Source organism: Catharus ustulatus, chromosome 6 (assembly GCF_009819885.2).
Source record: "Catharus ustulatus isolate bCatUst1 chromosome 6, bCatUst1.pri.v2, whole genome shotgun sequence".
Lineage (NCBI taxonomy): Eukaryota > Metazoa > Chordata > Aves > Passeriformes > Turdidae > Catharus > Catharus ustulatus.
Window position 1 is genome coordinate 22,550,211 of NC_046226.1, and position 22,701 is coordinate 22,572,911.

The 22,701-nt window shown below is 46.4% G+C and overlaps 2 protein-coding genes across 3 annotated transcripts; one reads left to right on the forward strand and one right to left on the reverse strand.

Moving 5' to 3' along the window:
- Positions 1 to 67: 67 nt before the first annotated feature.
- Positions 68 to 15,024, forward strand: VIPAS39 (VPS33B interacting protein, apical-basolateral polarity regulator, spe-39 homolog). 2 transcript variants are annotated; one of them, XM_033062755.2, is made up of 20 exons: positions 68 to 164; positions 281 to 373; positions 835 to 934; positions 2,092 to 2,235; positions 3,220 to 3,258; positions 3,614 to 3,678; positions 5,647 to 5,703; positions 6,621 to 6,713; positions 7,351 to 7,384; positions 7,835 to 7,937; positions 8,020 to 8,047; positions 8,208 to 8,281; positions 8,835 to 8,910; positions 9,205 to 9,339; positions 9,818 to 9,859; positions 10,257 to 10,346; positions 10,748 to 10,834; positions 13,356 to 13,445; positions 13,760 to 13,864; positions 14,136 to 15,024. In XM_033062755.2, the coding sequence occupies exons 2-20, from the start codon at positions 281 to 283 to the stop codon at positions 14,154 to 14,156; spliced, it is 1,476 nt and encodes a 491-aa protein (XP_032918646.1). In that variant the 5' UTR covers positions 68 to 164; the 3' UTR covers positions 14,157 to 15,024. The 2 variants fall into 2 exon arrangements, with proteins under 2 accessions (XP_032918646.1, XP_032918647.1); XM_033062756.2 differs by lacking the exons at positions 68 to 164; positions 281 to 373 and adding an exon at positions 397 to 761.
- Positions 15,025 to 17,515: 2,491 nt separating this feature from the next.
- SAMD15 (sterile alpha motif domain containing 15) lies at positions 17,516 to 22,671 on the reverse strand. The gene is made up of 3 exons (XM_033062759.2): positions 22,447 to 22,671; positions 22,191 to 22,289; positions 17,516 to 19,863 (listed from the first exon to the last, which is right to left on the reverse strand). The coding sequence occupies exons 1-3, from the start codon at positions 22,612 to 22,614 to the stop codon at positions 19,597 to 19,599; spliced, it is 534 nt and encodes a 177-aa protein (XP_032918650.1). The 5' UTR covers positions 22,615 to 22,671; the 3' UTR covers positions 17,516 to 19,596.
- Positions 22,672 to 22,701: the final 30 nt, after the last annotated feature.

Below are 22,701 nucleotides of genomic sequence, written 5' to 3' on the forward strand. Positions count from 1 at the left end.
CAATGCGGCCCGCGGGGCACGCCGGGACTCGTAGTGCGTGAACGAGGAGGGGCCGCGCCGCGCCTAGCGGGACAACTACATGTACCGGCGTGCCCCGCGCGCGGCTGTCCTGCCCCGCCTTGCCGTGAGGACGCCGCTGCTGCTGCCGCGGGAGGGGCGGCGAGGTGAGACAGGGGCCGCGGGCGGCGGGGCCGGGACTAGGGCCAGGGGCGGGGGTGGTGATACCCCCGAGGCAGCCGCTCCCTCCCTCTGCTGAGGCAGCCGCGCGGTGTCGTTGCAGATGAGCAGGGTGCGAGCGGACGAGGAGGAGTACTGGCACAGCTCCAAGTTCCGGGCCTTCACCTTTGACGATGAGGATGACGAGCTCTCGCAGGTAGGGAGGGTCCGGCCCCGGAACTGCCGGTAAAACACCCTCGCCGGGTGGGCCCCTGTATCTGTCCCAGCCCAGGCCTCGGCGCTGCACATCGCGCAGAGTTGATGTTCCGTAGGTGGATTGTCACCTCCTGCCCCACTGCCGAGGGTACCAAGGTCTCCACAGTAGCCAGTCCAAAATCTCATTAGGACGTGGTTCCTCGCCCACGCACCAAACGGCATCTCCCGCTGTTTGAGCTGTTAGTGTCCGCCTAGGTGTCCTTGGGCTCCCAGTGGTGAGGAACGGCTACTGTGTCTGCTGCACACCGACAGGACTAAAACACCATCCCGGGAAGAAGCAATGGAAGCTGAAGAAGCTGTATTCGAAGTTCTTTGGGAGATGTTTGATGGTAATAGGATAGGAAATGAAGTGTATTCTGCAATTCTGATGATCCTTATGCAAGGTCACTCTTTTGTGTGTAGCTAAAGGAATCCAAACGGGCAGTGAACAGCCTTCGGGATATTGTCGATGATGATGATGATGACCTCGAGAGGGTCAGCTGGAGTGGAGAACCTGTGGGAAGTAAGTGCAGAACTACTGCAAATTATCCCTGAGATAGAGAGGGTATGAAATTGCTGCTTAAATCAGGATTATTATTTGCTATCTAATCTGATTCTAGTCTCCCAGGTCACATTGAGAGCTACTTGATTTACCTGAGCAGATCCACTGAAAAGAGGGTGAGCAGAAGCCCAAATTGTGTAAAAAAGAGGAGTGCAGACAAGTGGAGGGAATTCACTGTGTTTTTGCTAATATGTAGCCAACCTCAGAGTAGGTATTTTGGAGATTATGGGTTGATACTAATCATTCTCAGGTGGTCTGCAAGGTTCTAGGTGATCATTTTTCTTCTAACCAGTGCCTGAAGTGGCATTATCTAAAGTTTCTGTGTTTTGACCCCACAGCACTTTAAGCAGCCAATCCAAGGTTTAATGTATGTTTATCGAATGACTCTTGTACTTGAAATGTGAAAGGGAGCTGTAAACATTAAGCAGATGTGTTTCTAGTGGCGATGGGAGTGAGCCCATGACCCACACACAATGCTGTGTGCTGTGATTTTAAGTTCATGACCCACAGAATTGTGACTCTTGCTAGTGAGTGTCAAACAATGAAATTTACATATGTGTGTTGTGCAGCTGTGTGAAAACAAGGAGAAACTGTATTGAACAGGCAGGAGGGAGACATAAGCATTGTGGTCAGCAGCATGTGCATACTACTGACAACTGTTTTATCTGTGTGGGAAGGAAAACTGTCTTAGTCTTCAGTGTTCAGGAAAGCACGCTCTTAGGCTTCTGCAATTTGGGCTAGGCTGGGGTCTCTCTGTCTTGCTTTGTACTTTTAGAACAGGGACTATGCTTTGCCCTGTGCAACAATATATAAATGGTGGGGTTGTCTATGTATTCCTTTTACACAAGCTGTGTCAACTGTACAGTATTGGTGAAACCAGCCTTTTCTGGAGGACAACATGCTGCTGCTTACAAGATGCTACTGCTTACAAGCAGCATTACATGAGAGTGGAATTCTGCATGGAGAGATGCACTGCGTCTGCTTAGTGCTGAGGGTCAGACTTAACGAGATGTGCTAGTGCAGAACTGACCAGCACACATCTGGTAATGTTTCTGCCATGCCAGAAGATCATTCTTTACAGGCTGTTTCTCGGTTAAAAATTACCTCTCTGCACACAGGTATCTCCTGGTCAATCAAAGAGACAGCCTCTGGCAGCACCAGCTCCCTGGATGGCCGAGACTCCAGCCTACAGAAGGGCTCTTCCTCCTATGCTGCTCTTCCCAAACAAGCTTCTTCCTACTCCCTAAGCAGCCTGTTCAAAGGTGAGGTTCATTATATACTATATTGACAAATGTGTTTTTCCTTAAGACTGTCAAGGGGCAGCTGTGTTATCTTATGTAAATCGTTTTATCTGAAGTGCATTGCAAGACAGGGAAGCTCCAGTCTGTCCTTAGGGTGGAAGTGTATTGCTCACTGGTCAGAAATGGAAGACTGTCTTGTGCAGTAGATCACATGTTTTTGTGGAGTGGGAAGGGTCTTTGGAGATTATGGCTTCTTAAAATCCAGGTTCCAAAGAAGGCAAGGTAGAGCACAGCACTGTGTGGCCATCCATTTGGTTGGTGGAAAAGAGCAGACTGCAGAGGGACTGGCTTGACCTATGTAGCCCTCATTTGATTTTCAGTTCTGTAGAAAAGACAGATTGATTATGCTTTATTTGGAGCTCCGCTGGCTGCTATTGGTATTGGTTCAGCAAACGTGTGATAGCAGTGGCAGCATAGCTGGTTATGGGGGAACTGTGCAGCAGGCAATGGATAAACATACACAGCTTGCAGGAGTTCAACTCTGTTCTCTCACAGCCAGACAACAAAACAATATTTACTTTGTCTCTCTTTCTTTGGTAATTCTTTTACTCTCAACTTTGGCAATAAAGCGATGAAGAAAGGCGTCCAAATTGCAGTCCTGATGAATGGAGCTGTTCATGTTGCCATGGCCTGTGTTGCAGTGCTTGAGTCTCTGCACTGCAGGTAGATGAGTGAATTCAGGCTTTAACCTCTCATGGTTTCAGCACCAAGAGAGCAGATAAGAACGGAGTGTGATATGGTTTGCAATGCCACAGACAGTTTTAATGCCTTGGAATGTAAGCAGGTGGGCCCCAGCTGTGCTGGTGTAGTGTGAATCTCTTTACAGGGTGGCTTGTTCTACAGTGGCATAGCTGCAGTAAACTGGCTTGCAGTCCAGTCTTGTGTTCCCTGGGCAGGAAATGTTCCTGGTGAAGGGAGAGTGCCTCATCAGTGTTTTTCTTTCAGGACGAAACAAACTCTCAAGTTTCCAGTCCCTTTCAGATGGTAAGTTTTAGATCCCTGCCTCATTCTGGGAGGGGTGCAGATTTACATGAAGCAAAACATTTCCCAAAAAAAGGGAAGTGTCATCTGCTTTACAGTGCAAAAAGGGAAACTGAATCACGTGCTGTCTAAAAGTTCATGGGTGGTTCTTTCCTCAAAGAAATTAAAGAATTGGCATGATGATTTGGGGTAATTACTTAATGTACAACTGACAATTGTTTGTTTTAGAGTAATGCTATACAGCCATTTGGTGCTTAAGTTTGGGTCTTCTGCCATGAAAACCAAGAAAGGGATGTATTTGGAAGTGGATGTGAATCAGGGTTTTTATGTGCTACTCATGTGTGTCTTTCCCTCTCAGCCCTCACTGACACGGGAGTTAAAAACTGTGCCCCAGAGCTGCGCAGACCAAAAGCTGAGTACAAGGTGAGCAGCCTGTGCTTGTTGTCTGCTGAAATTAGTGAACTTCCTGCTCTCCTGGTTGGGAAGTGATTATTTGCTGTTTCAGACAGAAGAGGGCAATGTAGGGAATAGAACAGGGAATTGCAAAATACAGCCTTGCAGTAATTTAAGCGTTCTCTGCTTTTGCTCAGAGGTATGGAGCTTTGCTGGGCATCTTGATTTTGGTTACTGTTTTTAATGACTAGCTCAGCAATTTTTGTGGAAAGGATTTCAAAATAGTGCTTTGCTTGTAAGCTGCTTTCGTGCTGGGTCGGATAAACTGGCATCGCATTTGACTTTTACATTTTTTAAAATATTAATGTTTTGAAATTTCTTGTTCATGAATCACTGGGACAACACAGAGGGAATTATGCAGAGGCAGTGTTCCAGTTGGCAGGGATGTTTGTCTGCCAGATATGCAGTGATAGGTGTTGGAGAATCTAGAGGATTTTAAAACTGGGTGGATCCTCTTACTAGGTGTGAGATTGTGGCTCAGTGTCCCTAGGTCCAGGCAGTAACAGGACTGAGCCCATATTCCCTACAGATACAGACATGCACATTGTTAACACAGCTGCCTGCATGGATTAACACAGACAGAAACCAGCGCCGTTATGAACAGACACATACAGAAAACACTCAAGCTTGATCCTGAGCTTCCTTTCAGTCTGACCAATTCCATTAGCGAACATACACACACTCTATGGGTCCCTCCAGTAGCTGGTCTTAGACATTTGGTTTGTTTTGTAGCTGGGGATCATGGTCCACCTGTCCTTGGCCATCTGATCCTCCCCAGGCTGGTGTATTTTGTCAGTTAGCCATTAATGACATAACCTAACAGACAGCATCCTCAAAGCACAGCAGCAGAAACAAGGCTGTGCTGTTGTGTTCTGTTCTGGGCCTGCAGAAGCAGTGAAACAGGAAGGAGAAGAATTATACAGCCTGTTAAATACAGACAGGAGTTGTGTAACTGGGGTGGAACAAAGAAGGGAAAGTTAGTGGCAGCTTTTTCTGAGTGTCCTGACAGTGACAGGTTGAGAAGCTGCCTCTGGCCAGAGGTGCTTGAGGAAACCCTGGTGCTTAGGGTATTTGACACTCAGCTATACATTGCTTTGAGAGACTTGTGTGCAGAGGTCCCCTAATAGGACTGGTCAGATCTTTCATCCTTAGATTTGGACTTTAAATCTTCAATGGATTTAAAATTCAGTGTCCTCAGAGCTGGTTCTTGTTCCTCCCTTTCTCTGGGCCTTTTGAGGCAGAGAGCTAAATTGCCTCATGGAGACCTAGATGACTTTATGGTGTCTGAGTTAGGAGTGGCTCAGGCCGCCATTACTTTTTATCCAGTTTGTCAGATCATAGTGTCTGCTTGCTGCAGGGGGAAAATTCTGGTCGTTGCAGCAGTGATAGCATATTAGTTAAGATAATCCTCCTCCAGGCTTCAATGCCCTTGTCACATTGTCCTTGTCCTGTGTGACTCCCCAAGTGCTTGCCTGAGGCTGTTGTCCCTGTGCTCTCCACACTGCTGTGGAAGGCTCACCAGCAGAAGTCTGTCTGAATTGTAAAAAGAAACTGACTCCTTATCCTTCAGTTTTGGGTTGGTCTGTTTTGCATGTGCTTTGTTTGTCCTGAAAGCTATGTAGTTTGCGAGGAGAACAGCTTGATGCAGTGCACTTCTTGTAAAGGGTACGATCACAGACCTTACTGAGGCAATAGAAAGGCTGTGTTAACATATGAGCCTTTAGCTTCCCTCCACACCAGCATATGCAGAGTCTGAGGGCTCAGCATTTGCACTTGAAAAATGTTCATGCGCGTCCTACTAACACCTTTTCTGGAGCAGCAGAATGATAAATGTGAGTAGTTACATGTGTGCCATCATTGATGCAGCAAAGTGGAAAGCAGCTTGGAGATTGCTGAAATGATCTGAGGCTTAGGAGTGCTTTATTTTTCTTGTGGCAGGATTACAGCAGTGACTGGAGCCCGAAAGATACAGTCAGGCGAATGCAGAGGGGCAAGGTAAGGACTTTCCACTCCCACCTGCTTGTAAGAAATGGAGGGTGGGTGGTACCAAAATGCTTTACACATTGCTGTGCTCCTGGCTGGTCTGGGAGCAAGGAGGGGATCTGTGTTGCTTGCAGCACCTAGCAGGCATGGTGGTTTGCCTGTTTGTGACTTTGCCAGGTGGCAGTGCTGGAACACACTAGCTCAGAAGCAGCAGGAGAATTACAGGGTTTTGTTGCTTTGTTTACTTGAGTTGTCCCCTCAGCAAGGCTCTGACAGTAGGTCTCTGTACTGCTGTGTCCCTTTCTACCCTTTCTGCTCCCCGGGACTGGTTTATTTTAAAAATCTGAGGGGTTGAGGCTGTATCTCCATTCTCAGTTGGTGGCAAATGGAGGGAGAAAGACAGAAATGGTTTCAGTGGAGCTGTAATCTTAGTCTTAGGTTCCTCAGTGTGCAGTGAACACATGGGGAGATTGTGTTTTCACTCTGGATGTGTCTCCTCAAAGGCTGAGGTGAACTAAAGGCTGAGAGAGGCTACAGATGTGGGGTAAGAAGAAGGGAGAAAGAGTTATGATTCTATTTTTCTGGTCTTCTTTGTGAAAAGGGGCCTGCAGAATTCCCTCCTTCTGTCAGGGCTAGTGGTTTGTGGTGTACAGGGAAATTTTGTCTTGTTACCAGGGTGTTTGTGCTGAATGTACCTTGTGTGCTGTCCTAGACTGGGCAGTAATGAGGATTGACTGCAACCCCTGTGGACAGATTTCCAGGGATTATGAGGCGTGTGGTTTCAGCTAAATGAGAATTTCTCCACTCATTGGGGGGGCAGTTGTTCATGTTGCTGAAGGGCTTCTGGGAGAGGAATAAATAATACCTTGGATTTAGCCTGAGGACTGTCTCATGTCCCACATGCCTGCTTCTTCCTGTTCTATTTCTAGGTCTGCTCTCTAGAGAGATTTCGGTCCCTGCAGGACAAGCTGGTGCTCTTGGATGAAGCTGTGGCCGGGCATGATGGGAATGTCATTACAGCTGTGAGTCCTGCTGGGGCTGTACAGGGCTGGGACTTCTGGGTGGCCCCACAGAGAGTGCTTGTGAGAATGCAGTCAGCTGACCACCCAGTCTTGCAGGACTGGGGGGTGTTCTTTAGTTCAAGCCAAACAGTTACTGGAAAGTGTCAAAGCTTAAGACTTTAAGGGAAATTCTGTATTCCTGCTGTCTTTCCTGCCACTCTGAAGAATTGATGTTAATAAGAAGGATTCTGATCCATCAGCCTTACAGATTTTTGCAGCTACTTCTTGAAGGTCAAGATTTAATCTGCTCATTGGAGCACAGAAGATCTGGGGCCTTACCAATTTTTCTGGCTTTTAAAGGAAATGGGATTGTGTCAGGCCTTCATCATCTTTTAATTCCTTGGATTTTGCATGGAAAGGTTTTCCTTTGTAAATTTTGGTCTCACTCATCCAAACTCCAGAGTAGGAGCTTAGGGAAGAACCTAGACAGCTGTGGCCCAGGTTTACCGCTTATCCTGGGTGTTGTGGGTACCAAAATGAAGTTCAGTGCTGTAAGAGCTGTGTTTTCAGAGGCCTTTTGCAAAAGCTTCTCTAGGCCTTGACCAGTGTGCTGTTTGTTTGTCTGTCTTAATTCTGAGCTGTCTATCTGTGCTCACAGGTCCTGATATTCCTGAAACGGACATTAAGGAGAGGTGAGCATGACTGGGGCTGAGATTTCTGTAGTGTGTTTTAGTGAAGGATGGAGGGGATAATTCTTCCACTGTGTCCAAGTTACGAAGAGAGCATCTGGGACATTGCTTTTTTACTAAACAGGGAATATTTTTGTAGCAAGTGTAATGTGGGAGGTGTGGGGGGGATGGTGATGCCTACAAAGGCTCCAGAGAGAAGCTTTAAGCAGTGGTAGGTGGTGGTGATGGGATGAATGAAAATGGATCTGTAGAGGTAGCACATGGATGTGAATTCAGCTGTTAGCCCAGTCATTGGGCTCTTCTGTACTCCAGCCTCCAAGACTGAGATTTGAGATGGGATAACGTTGTTGAATCCTGCCAATGACTTTCAACTCCATGCACTGTGCTAAATCCCATCTTCTTGGTAGTGCTCTCTTATTTTACCCACCCTTACATAAACTCTCTCCCCTGTAGAGATCTTGTTTCGGGAACTGGAGGTGCGGCAGGTGGCCTTGTGCCATCTGATCCATTTCCTCAGAGAGACGGGTGAGCAGAAATTCCTTCTGGATCTGCTCAGGTGAGGCTGTTGATCTATCTTGTGGCAGGGCTGAGCACAGTGTTATGCCTCCGGGTTAATGCTTGATAATTCCCTTTTACAGGTTCTTAGACAGGACTGAGGAAGTTGCTGTGAGTATTCCCAGGAGCATAAGCTCCCTTACTGTAGGGGGAGGCTGTCTGCAGAGTGTGTGGGAATCAGGAGAAAGCTTTTTGTCCCCATTTCACCCTCTGGAATACTGTATCTCCCAAATCCATGGGAACTGACTGTTTCTTTCCCCTCTCCCTCCAGCTGTCTCAGTACCGGGAGCATTTGAACATCCAGGATGTAGAAAAAAGGAGGGAATTTCTCAAAGGTTGCATTGGGTAAGAAAAAATGCAGCAGCAGGGGAGGGATGTGGATTCTTCACAGAAGGTGGTAGTGAAGAAAATTGGACCTCTGTGCCAGTGCCATGGCTTTTGTGGTTAGAGAGCTGATGTTGGTTTTCCCTTAGTGGGGGGTGGGAGTAGAGTTGGGGATACAATATAGACCAGAGAGGAATAATTTGTGGTGATCACTAGTGCCGCAACTTTTGCTGTTTATTCAGGAGGAAATATGCTTCAAGGGACTTTCTGATCATTCAGATTATAGTGGGTGAAAATCTGGGTGCCTGAGCACTTGAGGAAATTGGTAGCATCTACTTTAGATTATTCTGTGAGAGGTTCTGCATAATGTTTCTTTCACTGGAACCTGTCTAGGAGAGATCCAGTTGAAGAGGGCAGTGGGTCATGAACTTGAGTACCCACTAGCCATTCAAGCTGGGAAGAAAATGAGCTTGTTTGGTAGAAGAAAAAATTTTTCTAAGTGTACTTAGTAGTGAATGAAGGATTCTTTACTTAAGAGCTGGTCACAGTGTCTCTTTCCTTCATGTCTGGCCAGGCTCCCATTTTCAGCTGAGGATACCTCCCACATCCAAGACCATTATACCTTGTTGGAGCGACAGATCATCATTGAGGTATGAAATCTTCTCTGCTGGTCAGGAGATGGTTGGGACTACCTGTGAGATCCCTTGCTGTCCCTAACTTACACCACTTTGGATCTAACAAGTCTGCTCTGGTTAATGTAGTTGTAGTTGCTATTCAGGCTGCTGTGCCAGGCACATGTGAAATACCAGATCTGAGCCTTGATTGTATGTTGGGGCTTTGCTTGCACATTGCTATCACAACACTCTCTCTGGGTCTCTATCCCACAGCTAAACAGGCAGTTGTCCTGGCTCATGTTCACCCTGTCTGTCTGCCTGATTCCACAGGCTAATGACCGGCACTTGGAGATGGCTGGGCAGTCAGAGCTATTTCGGAAATATCCTCGCAAGGCTTCAATTCTCAACATGCCGCTAGTGACCACCCTCTTCTATTCCTGTTTCTACCACTACACAGAGGCTGAGGTGAGGATGACATGGCAGAAGATAAGGTTGTATCATCCTTGTAGTCCTCAAGATGTGGGATGGTCAAGCTGTGGCATGTTAAGGAAAGAAAGGGAAAGAGAGGTCATATTTAATCCCTCAGACTTTGTTCTGTGGCACCAGTTTGAAGTTTTGTGATCCAAGACATTCACAGTTTGTCAGGGAGTTGCCTCCTAAAAACCACTGTAAATCCCATGAGGCTGAGGTGTGTGGTATTGGTCTTAGAAGTGCTGGAGGTGCATCAGTTGAGGATGTTGGGAAACCAGACCAGACAGATAACGGGGTGGGGTAGTTGCTCTCTTCTGCCAGCTGCTTCTTCTTGTGGCACTGGTATGAGCAAAAAGCAGTAAAAATCTTGAGAAGATTGACTCTGTGCAAGGCAGATGCCTTACAACAGGTGTCTGAACCCTTGCTGTGGCCTGCCCTTCTGAGTTTGCACTGACTTGTCTGCTTTCTCTAGGGTATGTTCAGCAGCCCCACCAATCTGAAGAAGACATTTAAGGTGCGTGAGTGTCCCCTGTTGTGGCAGCACTAGCTAAAAACATGCACGGACTTACTGTATATAATGAAGGGGCTCAGTAGGAGGAATTTGAGGGGCTCAACACTGAGCTAGGGAGAGAGCCATGACATCCTTTCCAAGCAGGGCCCTTCTGGAGTCTCAGAAAGGCTGTGGGAGCTGTGTAGAGACTTTCAATGGATGTACCCTGTCTGCAGCAGCACTCGTAAATCCCCACTTATTGCTCTCTGCAGTGCTGTGTGTGGCATCAGGCAGCATCTTACCTCTTTGCCTGAGTGTTGGTGTGGATCCTGATAGGGCTGGGGCAGATGCCATTCTTGTCCAGTCCACACAGGCCTTCTGAGCTCTGCTACTGTTCTGACTGCAGTTTTCTACCTTGCAGATTCCTGATAAGCAGTATGTGCTGACTGCCCTGGCTGCCCGTGCCAAGCTGCGGGCCTGGGGTGATGTGGATGCCCTCCTCACCACCAAGGTGAGCTGCAGAAAGCCTTGCTGGGGATACAGTCCCAAATACTGGTGTCTGCTACTGACCGCTGACCTGTTCTGGAGTTACTGGACAGACTGGTTTTATTTCAGCAGGACCCAGAACCTCTGTTGCAGGGTGTCAAAATACTTTCCTCCTCTCCCTGCCCAAGACCTCTGCTGAGCCTGGCTTGGCTGCAGCAATAAGGTTCAGAGAAGGGGGCTGCTCCTGAGCTCTGTTACCAAAGGGATTGCAGCCAGCCTGTGCCTAGCCACTGTATGTAGGGCTCTGCCATCGAGTGCATGTGGTGGCTGTGGAGCATGTTGCTGGCACTGGGAGAAAAAAACACATTTTCTTGTGGCTGGAAGGATTGTCCTTTTGGGTTAACATAGCTTTGGTTCTCATTTCAGAACTGGCTGGGTTACACCAAGAAGAAGGCACCTATTGGCTTCCACCGGGTAGTGGAGATCTTGCAGAGGAACAATGCTCCTGTGCAGGTGAGCCAGGAACCCCTGCTTATGTCCTGCTCTTTGTTGGGCTTCAGTGTATGAATGACTCCTCAGGTGAGCTGCTTCCTAGCTGGAAGTGGGAGAAGCTTGTGGATCTTCTGGCTCTGCCAGATAGGTGCAGCATTCAGCTGAGTGACCCATCAAGAGGAGGTGTGGGCAGTATTGGGGGCTGGGTCCTAGCTCTGCCTGGGACAGCAGGCCAAAGTTGGCTGGGAACTCTCTTCCCATGAGCATTGCCACCTTTCTTTGCTACATTAAATTTTCTCATTCTTAATCTGGCTAGCACTGGTTAACCTGATCTGTGGGAACCAGGTAGCCTAAGACTGTTGATAGGAGGAAAAGTCCCAGCAAAACCCTAACTCTAGATGTGAGGAGAACAGAATTCAGGCTGCTTAGGGAAATGGCGAGGTTCCCTGGAAAAATGTTTTTGCAGGCAGTGGGGTCCATCACTCTTTTTAAACATGACCTTCTAAGGCAGGCAATTCCCAGATGTTGGAAGTCAGGCAGGCAAAGCAGAAGGCCAGCTTGACTGAACAGAAATCTCTTGGACATAAGGTAAAAAAGGAAGGTGTTAGAAGCAAGGTCAAATGACGTGAGAAGAATACAGAGATGCTGCTTGCCACTGTAGGGAGAAAATTTCATGCAGCCAAAGCTCTACCGAAGTTGAAGCTGGCCAAAACTGTGGGGAACAATAAACAGAGTTTTTATAAATACTTTATGGCAATAGGCAGTGTAGAAATAACTGAGATGAGAATGTTCACATCACAAACAGATGATGGATCAAATGGGTCTCAGTGCCCTGAGTTGGAGGATAATGACTGTGAAAATGGTCAACTCCTAGTCAACCCTGAATCTATGCAGGATCTGCTACTTCAGTTGGAAATCTATGGGGCATGATGGGATTAATCAGAGAATCCTTGAGGAACCAGCTGATGTCATCACAAAACCTCTCAATGATTTTTTGGGTCTTGGGAATCTGGAGAGATCCCAGATGACTGGAGACTGGTTAGTGTCCCAATTTTCAAGAAGGCAAGAAGGAAGACCTCAGAGACTGTAGACCTACTAGTCTCATTTCAATGCATGGTAAAGTTATGGAATAGAATATTCTGAGAGATACTGAAAAACCCGGAGCACAACACAGTCATTGGTCACAGCCAGCATAGCTTCATGAGAGGAATGCTCTACTTGTCAAATCTGATTTCCTTTTATGACAAGGTAACCTACTTGGTTGATCAAGGGAAGCCACTCCATGTAATGTTTTTAGATTTCAGTGAAGCTTTTGATGTCTCTCGGAGTATCCTTCTGGACAAAATGTCCAGCACACAGCTGGATAAACAAGTGATGAGATGGGTGAGCATCTGGTTCACGAGTTGGGCATAAAGAATTACAGTGAATAGGGTGATGTCAGACTGGTCACTAGTGGGGTTTCACAGGGCTCTAACCTCAGCCCTGTGCTCTTCAACATCTTCATGAATGACTTGGATGCAGGACTGGAGGAGATACTAAAGAAGTTTGTAAATTATACAAAACTGGGAGGAGTTGTTGACTCCCTAGAAGGCAAGGCTCTTCAGAGAGACCTCAACAAGTTAGAGGGCTGGGCAGTGACCAAAATTAAATGGAGTTCAGCGAGGAAAAGTGACTGATTCTGCATCCAGGATGTACAGACACACTGGGGAATGAGAGACTGAAGAGCAGAACCATGGATCCTGGTCACTGACAAGTTGAATCTCAGCCAGCGGTGTCCTGGCAGCCATGAGGGCCAACCCTGTCCTGAGATGCATCAGGCACGGCATGGTCAGCCAGGCAAGGGATTGTCCTACTCTGCTCTGCACTGGGGCAGCCTCACCTTGACTCCTGTGTGCATTTTTGGGCACCACAATTTAAAAAGGTTATAAAGCTATTAGAGAGTGTCTAAAGAAGGGCCATGAAGATGGTGAAGGGTCTTGAGAGGAAGCTGTGTGAGGAGCAGCTGAGGTTACTTGGTCTGTTCAGCCTGGAGAAGAGCCTGAGGGGAAACCTCATTGCAGCCTACAAGTTCTTTGTGAGGGGAAGAGGAGGAGTGACCAATGGCAGGGCTCAAGGGAGTAGCCTGAAGTTGTGTCAGGGGAGGTTTGGGTTGGATATTGGAAAGAGGTTTTTCACCCAGAGGGTGATTTAGCACTTAAAAAGGCTACTCCAGGAAGTGGTCACAGCATGAAGCCTGATAGAATTCAAGAAATATTTGGACAGTGCTCTCAGGCATGTGTTCTGACCCTTGGGGATGGTGCTGTGCTGGGACAGGAGTTGGACTTTGTGATCCTTGTGGGCCCTTCTAACTCGGCTTATTCTGTGACTGAGCTTTGTAAGCAAAGCCTCTGGGATCCTGAACAGTCTTGTTGAGGTCACTTCTTCCCTAAAGAAGGGGACAAGTCTGTGTGAAGCAGCCTAGAAAGGTTTTGGGACTGGGGTGAGGGAATGAGGCAGGATATACCTGCAGAAGGGAGCTGAGACATTCTTCTGTCTCTCACAGGTGCTGCAGGAATATGTGCGCCTGGTGGAAGATGTGGAGACCCGGCTGAACCTCGCTACCAAATACAAGTGCCATGATGTTGTCATAGAGGTAGATTGCTGCAATGTGAAGAGATGGGACATGGGTCTGCTTTTTCTCTCTAACTTTTCTATTCTCTGCCATGTGCCACTTCTGTCATGTGCCTGGTGGGGTTTATTTATCCCTGCAGCCTAGGAAAAATTATAAGGTTCCCAGTAGAAGTCCATGAGCCAGGAAAGTGGCTCCTAGTGTTTGTGCGGTGAAATTGTTCTATCTTGGGAACTGGATGGGGGATTATAGAGTTGCCCTACCCATCTGCAGGACACCATCTAACCATGGAAGTGTCCTTTTCTCTCAGCTGGGTGCTGGTTTTGCCCTTTATCTAGACCTACCGGGATCTAAAGGATCGTGTCCAGCTGACAGCATATAAATGCAAGGTGGAGCGGGGCTCTGCAGAAGAAGAGAAGATACAGAGCATTCTCAGCAACATGGTAAGAAATGCTTGCTCTTTCTTCCAGACACACTCATCAGTAACAGCTGTAGATTAGGCGTAGGGCTTGGCTGTCGTACATGCTTTCTGTCCCTGCTGGGAAGGTAATCTTCTGTTTGTGGTTGCATTTAGGGTAAGAATGAATGGATATACTGATAGAAATGGCACGCTCTGGCCATAGCTGTCCTTGTCAGGGATTGGGAGTCACTAAGTTGGCCTCTAGGGCTCTGTGTTCAGCATTGCTGTTGGTCACGTCTTGTTCTCTCTTTTAGCAAATCCGGTGGAAGAACTGAGCACCTGTGAAAAAGCCTGTTTGGCCATTGCCTTGTCACTGAAAGAGGGAACTGCAAAACCCAGTCCAGTGCCACCAGAGCAGCTCTGTTACTACTCATTGCATGATCAGCGTTTGTCAGTGACAGTGGGTGCCCGTGGCAGTGGAACCGTGGCGTTCAGGCTGGTTGAAGACAGCTACTAAAATGTAGCTGACGAAACCATGGTACTGATCCATCAGGGTTGATTCTTTTTGGAATCTGATTATCATTGTGGCTGTAAGCCAGGCATCACTTGTGTATATGGAGGGAAGTTGCTGGGCACAGCAAGATGAATGTTTGCTCTGGATGGTGCCTGGGCTTATTCTTGCAAGAGGAATGTGTCAGTCACAGTCATGAGTCTCCACCAGAGCGTGCTGACCAGTCCCTGTAACAGTCAAGCTGGCTTGGCATCACTAATCATGGCTGTGGCTGGAGTAAAACCTACCTGGACCATGTTCTCCCCATGTGAAAGTGTTGGGGGAAGGACCAGTTGCACTTTTATTTTAGTTTTGGCTCACCCAAGGAAAAGAGGTGTGTGAACTCCTGCAGAGGGCCAGGACAGCAATCTCTGCCAGTATCCTTCTGCTAGCACTCTGCAGCATTTGGAAGATCCCTTTATCAGGGAAATACCTTGTGTGGAGGTGGTCAGAGTCCTGATGGATTGGATGGAGAGCAAGCAGGGACCTCTCTCAGCTAACACAAACCTGCTGGCCCCAGCAGCTCTTTTCTCAGAAAGTGTTATGCCAGGAAGGATTGAAATGCACTTTCTCAGAAACAACTCCTCAGGCAGCTGCTGGCTTCATCCTTTCAGACCTCACTTAATTTCCCTAAATAAAGCTGTCTCTTTCTCCTTGGGCTGTTTCTTTCCTTCCCCCACTAAGCATGTTGTCATTCTTGTATGTTAATCCTGAGCAATTTATCACCTCCCACAAAATGAGTTGCAGGATGGTTTTTTAATGTTCTGAAAAGCACAGGGCATATCGCCATGGAGTGACATTGCTTGCAGCAGTACCTTATTTCACACCTTCAGTGCCATCAGCAGGGATGAATTAATTTTAAAGAGTTTGTAGGAGAGTTTGGTGCCACGGTGGGTCACAGAGTAGATTTGGATTCCAGCCTCTCTGCTGCACTGTCTTTCTTCTGGTGGTGTTTTTTTTCTTATGGAATAATTTGGGTTGGAAGGGACCACCTGATCTTCTAGTCTACTCCTGCTTTAGCAGGATCACCTGGAACAGGCAGACCAGGACTGTGGCTATATGGGTTTTCAGTATCATCACAGCTGGAGATGACTCAGCTTCTCTGGGAAACCTGTTCTGAATTTGGCAACGCTCACAGTAGAAGTGGATTTGTGTCTTCAGATGGACCAGTCCATTTCAGTTTGTGCCCAGTGCCCCTTGTCATCACTGGGCACCACTGAAGAGTCTGGGTTCTCTTTCTTCATTCCCTCTCATCACATACTTGAACAAATTTATAACATTGCCCTTGATCGAGGACCATTTTAGGTGAGAGATGCTTAAATTAATAGTAACAAATCTAATACAGCTTGTATTTTATGTAGCACATGAATTAAATAAACAGGATTTGTTTATAACCCCATAAACTCTTAGATAAGACAGGTGGGGAAAATGGTCCGCCAGAGATATGTTTGGAATAAAATCGTTTTTCTAGTCAGAGATGAGATGAAACAGGAATTATTAAATAGCTTTTTCTAGATCTTGAAAACTAGCCAGATCCCAATGCTCAGCTGTTTCAACTAAAGACTTTTAATCAGCCCGCAAGGACTGAGCCAGGCAGCTGAGCTCTTTGCATGTTTATTCCTTTGTGTCACTCTGCTGCTGCTCTTTGTTATGTCAAAACAGTGATGGGCAGCCACCAAAGTCCCTCTGTGCCACTTTGGGCAGGCAGACAGTGTACCAGTCTGGTAGCAGTGGTTTGTATTTCACCTGCGTGTGGCAGAGCACAGGTAATTGTGTTCTGGTTGGGCAGCTCTGCTATCTCTCTGGGCTTTTGAGTCCCTTTCTCCTTGCCTAGTGCAGTAGTCCTTGTGGCCTGGAAGGACACGGTGTTCCTCTGCTGCCTCCTGTCACACAGGCTCTGCTGTCATTTGTCACTACAGCCTTGACACCTCCATCACTGCCCTCAAGAATGGACCATGTCATTTCAAAGCCTGGAACTGTCACCAAACTAAGGAAGGAATGAAACACTCTGACCCTATATTTGAGATGTCTGTGAGTCGCATTACTTTGTTCTGGCTAGGATGTGCAGTGAAAATCATTCCAACTGCATATGTCCTGTACAAGACTTCTCACACATTTATACATTTATCAGAAACAATTTTTGAGCAAACAAACTTTACATCATGGGTGTTCCTATGTAAATTTTTTTTTTAATGCTGGCAGACTCAAGACATAATTCATTCTTCTTAACACAGACACAAAATATTGACATACTGCATTGAACTCATAAAACTCCCTTAAAGAACTCAAGGCATCTGAGCAAACTCCACCATAAAAGCTGCTAACGTACTAACTTACATGTGGCCTAAAAAAGTTTCACAGTGCACCTTTCACCATAATGTCACTACAGGATTTCCTGGAGGACTCAAATCTGCAGTTTCTGGGTTTTACCACTGGATGGGACTTGAACCCATTGTTTCTACAAAAGGAGACCAGACACATTGGAACAACCACCCTGTAATTAGTGCGTTGCTGAGTGTGCTTGAAGCACCCATGCTGCTCACCCTGCCATCATGGCCAAACGGTTCTGTGACTGTATACGCAGTCTGTCCAGGACTTCTGTTTACTCAATTAGTATGAGTGACATAAAAAACAGCTACATTAGACTTGTTACTACTAATTTTAGCATCCTTCACATAAAATGGTCCCTGATCTGAGGTTTTAAACCAAACAGGTGTGGTTGTCAGTGTGATTCCTCACAGCAGTGTGAGATGAGAATATTCCTTCACATCTGTGTGCACACTGGTAATTGAAACTTGATTTCGTTGATCTTGCAAGGAAAATAAAATTCCATGAATAGCTGGTGGTTGTTTTTATGCAGGCCTGAACAGCATCATGTGGCAGAATCTGCCTCACCAGAAGGCACTGAAACTAAGCAATGACCTCAGCTTTCCTGAAGGCTGCCTCATCTGAGCAGAGCAAAAATCTTTCTGCCCAGGTTTGTGTGCAAGAGGTTTGTCAGCAAAGATTTTTCCTCTTCAATTACACAACAGGAGAAAGTAGATAATTGAATGCTGAGGTACTGCTTGTCTTTGCAGCTTGCCTCATCTCACATAAAATGTGGGCTGCCTTGTTGGGTTGGAAGGTGCTGAACTCTACGTTTTCTTTAGGACCACATCTCTGCCCTAGAAATTGCCTTAGATGATATATTAGCAACAGAAGACCTGGACAGAGTTATTTTGTCCCCAGATCCTACTTAACAGGGTTGTCTGAAGCAACTGATCAAACCTAGGGCATTGGATGCAAAAAAAAAAAAGAATTCCTTTGGGAATATCTAGAGAAGACAGTTCTTGGGGGTAATGATCATGAACAGTTCATGAACTGTTGAGGATGTTAAGTCAGGGGAATGCTGCTTGAGGGAAAGGATTCCAGCTTTTCCAGGACTATTTTAGAGCCATTAGTCTCAGTTTTTCTTCACTTGACAGAGTGATGCCTGGAACATTTTGTATTCAAGTCTCTGAGTCTGGTGGTTTCTCAAAGGCCTAAGAAAGAGTCTTGCAGTCAGACACTGAAGAAAACCACTATCCGTTACATTATTAGCAAGCTGCTTTGGACTATTGTTACCAGTAAATGTTTCCACTTGTTTTCCCTTCCCAGAACCTTCCCCAGGTTTGATCTGACAGCTGTGCCACTGAGGAAGTCTCTCTTTAGCCAGCTGCTAGAAAAGAGAGAGCCTGTCTGGTGCCATCTGATGCCTGGTGCTCTACCATACCAGGCACCTTCTGGAGACTGTCCTACAAAGCAATGTGGGCTGGTCAGCACCAAGACATCTCTCATTCAGCTGTAGTAGAGCCTAGCATGATACTGAATGACAACTCTCCATTCTCCACAGCTGCTTCCAACGGTTTCTCAGAAATTCCAGAGGAAAATGGTGATTATGATTCTAAATCTTCATAAATCATAATGAAGTCCATGAGGAATGCTTTGCTGAGATCTCATCCCAGTTCCTTCATGGGACTAAGTGGTATAAGAACCAGCACTGTTAACTGTCAGACTCTTTAAAGTATTCTAGCCAATAACCCTATGTACACATTTTGTTCTATGAGTTTCACTCTCTACACTGCTCAGCAAACTTGCTTATCCCTGGTTGCCTGAGCTTTTTTTTTTTTTTTTGTCTGAATTTGCTTATTACATGGTCTTTTTGGCCTATGAACTGCATCAGTTTCACTGTGTTTCTATTGCAGCTTCCATACAAAACTGAATTACAGACCCAAATTACAGTTATTTTGTAGGGGCTACAGCTTTGGTGTAACAAACTAAACAGGATCAGGCCCAGTCTTTTTTTGTTGTATTTTGTTATTCCCCTGGAGGGTCTTGAGAAAACCATTGAATCCTGACAACATACTAATGATTTAGTCAGGAGTGCTCTTTCTGTTAAGCCAGGCTTTCATCAGCACTTCTACTTCCTTGCTGGTGATAATCCATCCCACCCTCACCACCAGAGACTATATGATAAGTCCTTCAAGAAAAAAGGAGGTAACTGGATACTCTGTCCAAATCCACCTGCAACAAAGAAATTTTTATTCCCTAAATTATCTAGTTTTGTGTTCTTTTGTACTTTCTGCCACCATCTATCATGTATTTCAGTACTATTTACCATGATGAAACACTGCCTGCCTGGTTTTGTCTCACAGGAAATCATTTACTGGCCTCTGTGGTGAGGCCAAGGATTAGTTATGCGTGTTGCACCTAGACCCCTTGCTTAATTATGATTGTTGACAGCATCTGTCACCACACCTGCACCCCAGTTATTGTATATGCCATTTATCTTACTTCTGGGTTTCAGAGCAAGCCCAGACTGCAGACACTGAAGCCTGGGAGAAATCTATTCACTTGAGCATCTGGGAAGTTCCTATCAATCACTTGTGCCTAAAATATTTGCCTAATTGTTTTTTGGTCTTTTTTAATCAACTGTGAAGCAAAAATGAAAGACAGACAATGGTACAGTCTGATCTACGACCTCCACTTCATTTAGTTCCTGTAAGCAAGTGAAGTATTGCAGAAAAGAGACAATGTGGGAACAGGTTTGGTGTAATAAAATGTCTAAGAGCTGCAGTGGTGGGGCAGTGCACAATTTTTTGTAATTGTGTAAAGGTGGAACTGTACCTCCTTGAACAATCTACAAGGCAATAAAGGTACAGTGGCCGTGGCTGCTTTTTACAAAGGCAAAAGTGCAGCATGAGTCTCTAATTCTGCCTCTGCATGTCCTGTGATGCAGGGAGAGCATCCACTCCTGCCATGGTCTGGGATCCTTGCAAAGAAGGAACTGTAGTATAGGGTTCCAGTCCTGCTTTTTGGACAAACTGTGAGAAAGTGAGGGCATCTGCTTTTTCTCCTGTTGGTGCCTTTCTCTCTAGGAAGAGACCCATATTGTCTCTGTATGGGAGGGCAATGGATCTGCTGAAGAGAGGCTCCTCAATCCCCAGCAGCTCTCGCACGTGTCGTGAAATTTCCTGAAATACAAGACAAAACACCAGAAGTTCTCATTTCTCAAACCAAGACAATAGGGAAACAGCTAAAACCATCTATTCCACGTCAGAGCAGCAGGAAAAAGAAGTGATATTCTGAATTTTGGTACAGTTTCATGCTTGAAGTTGCAACACAAGGGGGATCTGAATCCATAATCCCTTTGGGGCACTGTAAAAGCAGTGCATATCACCTTCTCTCCAGATTTACTATCAGGGATGGCATCACATCTGGTCTCTTAGTGACCTAAATACAGCTCTGCTTTCATCCTTGCACTTCAAGGACAAACAGTGGGTGAATGAACTGCATTCTCTTCTGCTTAATGTAAAATCATCACTGTTTGTTAAATTATAATGTGAATGACAATCTACACAAAGGTGTAAAAAGTAATTAGCAAAAAGTCATATTGTCAATATAGAAAATTATGAGTGTATGGTTGTCTAAGCCAGCTGGACCTGAACTGTGAGTGAGCAGAGCCTTGCCATTGTTTTTGAAGCAACTTCTGAGAATTTAACTGTCTAATTTGATTGAAGCTTCAAAATACAATTTGCAAGGTTTTACTGATCTTTCACGGGATTTGTTCAAAATTTTCCCCAATTTTATCTTTACTCTGAAAAGTAGTGGCCTAGTTTTTGTGACAACAAAAGAACACCAGACTTGTATCTTAAGTGGTTTTGATATTTAAAATACCAGTACAGTGGTATTAAAACCAGCAGTAATGTCACTTGTCCATGCTGCATAGCTTCCACATAATTAGCTGTGTAATTCTCTACCAAACTGCCATTTCCCCTAAACTGCAAACAGTTTCGGTCTCGCTGAGCTGATGCTATCACTCTTATTTCTATGGTAACTGTATCAGTTTCAACTGCCTTCAACTTTTCACCTGTTCAGTAGACGCTTCCTGAAAGACCCACAGGGCCACATCCTGCAGAGCTCTGCATACCTGGATTGTCTCAGAATAAAGTTCTTTAAAACACAAATAACTTGCAGGATAGGGCATGACCTTTGAGAACATCCAGGTTCCACTGAAGTCTGTGAGATGTTCCTAATTTACTTGCAAGCTTTGGAAAGCATTACTGAGACAATCTCACTTCCCAGCTTGTGGCAGTGTCCTGGCTTTCTATTGCTTATCTGGAGGAATTTCAGTTCCTATGAGAGGAAGAATGGGTTACAGCTGATATGTCTAACCCATGGCCTAGTATTACTCAGCAGTCGAACTAACATCATACATAATCCCTATATCCCAGTAAGAGGGCGAGGCTTACAAAGCCGATAAAATTCTTCCACTTTTGGAAAGCACAAATGACTGTAGTCTCTATCTGCTTATACCGGATATATTCGTGAAGGTTTGCTGTCTGAAAAACGCAGTGTTCAACTGATGCCTTTCGCTCAAAACAACAGGCAAAGTCATAGCATTAGTTAATGTTTTTGGTGGCATATTTAGTTTCAAACAAACAGTTAAGATTGTGCAACCAGATAGAACTGTGGTGAAATTGCATTTTGGTACTGTAGAATAAAATAAACAGTGTTAATGCTCTAGTCACTGGAGCATAAAGCTTCTTCTTTCTTCTTGGTTTGAACTTCTACCTGTGTCTTCTGGTGAAAGCAACTTCAAGTTGTGATGCAAAACAGATGATTTGGCTCTGTAAATGAAGTCCCTCTGTGGTTTCCACAAGGGGAGGGAAAGACAGTAATGAAATTTAAGCCATCTTGTTGATTTTCTGAATTTCTAGGAAGCTTTGGAAGGCCAGACTGTAGCCCCGAAGTTCAGCCTTAACTATCAGTGTTTGTTAAAGAAAATATGTAGGTTTGAAAGGAAAAAGAGCAATTATGTTCATAAAATGAGGAAGAGACAGAGCTCCCATTTGTGTCCAGCAAAGCGTAAAAGGAGGAAATAAAAACGAGTGGCCCCTTTGCTGCTTGAGATCAGTGCTCAATTGCTGCAGGTTAAATCTAACTAGATTTTCATAAATTCTACAAATCAGTAAGCGGAAAATTACTTAAAAGAAATTTTGAGGGTGCGTGCACCTTGCTAAGCAATTTTATGGGGCCAGAGAGCAACCTAAAGAAAGGCTAAGCACTTATGGTGCCCCAGAGAAGAAGCCCGAGATCTGCAGCAAGCTAAAGACCTGAATAGACCTACACTCTAAAACGATGACTTTTTGTATAAGTTCGGTTGTCTAGAGGCACACTTTTTGAATGAGCGCCCTGCCCGGGTACAGCGGCCATAGCCCGGCCCGCCAGGCACGGGCAGGGTCAGCGCTGAGCGTCGAGGGGCTGAGCAGGGAGCTCCGGGAGCAACAGCCGTGCGCACCTGCATGTGGCCGAAGTCCGTGACGCCCATGGCGGGCAGGTTGGAGCAGTTCGCCTGGATGAGGCGGCGGCCGGTGATGCCGTTGGCCCTGAAGCATTCCTGGGCAGGGAAGCGGAGGGAAAGGCGGATCGCCTCTGCCACTACAGCCCCCCTGGCGCTCGCACACGCACACGCTCGCACACACACTGAGTTCAGCGTCGCCGGTCCAGGCGGCGCCGGGGGCCGGGGTTTCCCGCCCGGACCGGCAGCCCCGCACCTCGTACTGGGGGAAGCCGAGCTGCGCCACCCACTCAGCCACTTCCTCGGCGCTCCAGGTCAGGAAGGGGCAGACGGACCGCGCTCCCCCCGCGCCCTCGGGCTCAGGCTGCGGCCCTTCAGCCACTCCAGGCCCCGAGGGACCCGGGCGCGGCTCCATCGGCTCCATCCCCAGGCCACCACGGCAACGCGTCTTCCCAGGACCCCGTTACTGTGGCAACCATCACTTCCGGGAGGTGCGCCCCCTTCTCCCTTC

Excerpts from the sequence above, each read along its gene's own strand:
- VIPAS39 (XM_033062755.2), top strand. The coding sequence starts at position 281 with ATGAGCAGGGTGCGAGCGGACGAGGAGGAGTACTGGCACAGCTCCAAG. Across the intron at positions 13,446-13,759 it reads GCCATGATGTTGTCATAGAG|ACCTACCGGGATCTAAAGGA; the intron begins GTAGATTGCTGC and ends CCCTTTATCTAG. Across the intron at positions 13,865-14,135 it reads AGAGCATTCTCAGCAACATG|CAAATCCGGTGGAAGAACTG; the intron begins GTAAGAAATGCT and ends TCTCTCTTTTAG.
- SAMD15 (XM_033062759.2), bottom strand. The coding sequence starts at position 22,614 with ATGGAGCCGATGGAGCCGCGCCCGGGTCCCTCGGGGCCTGGAGTGGCT. Across the intron at positions 22,290-22,446 it reads TCGGCTTCCCCCAGTACGAG|GAATGCTTCAGGGCCAACGG; the intron begins GTGCGGGGCTGC and ends TTCCCTGCCCAG. Across the intron at positions 19,864-22,190 it reads CGGACTTCGGCCACATGCAG|GAAATTTCACGACACGTGCG; the intron begins GTGCGCACGGCT and ends CTTGTATTTCAG.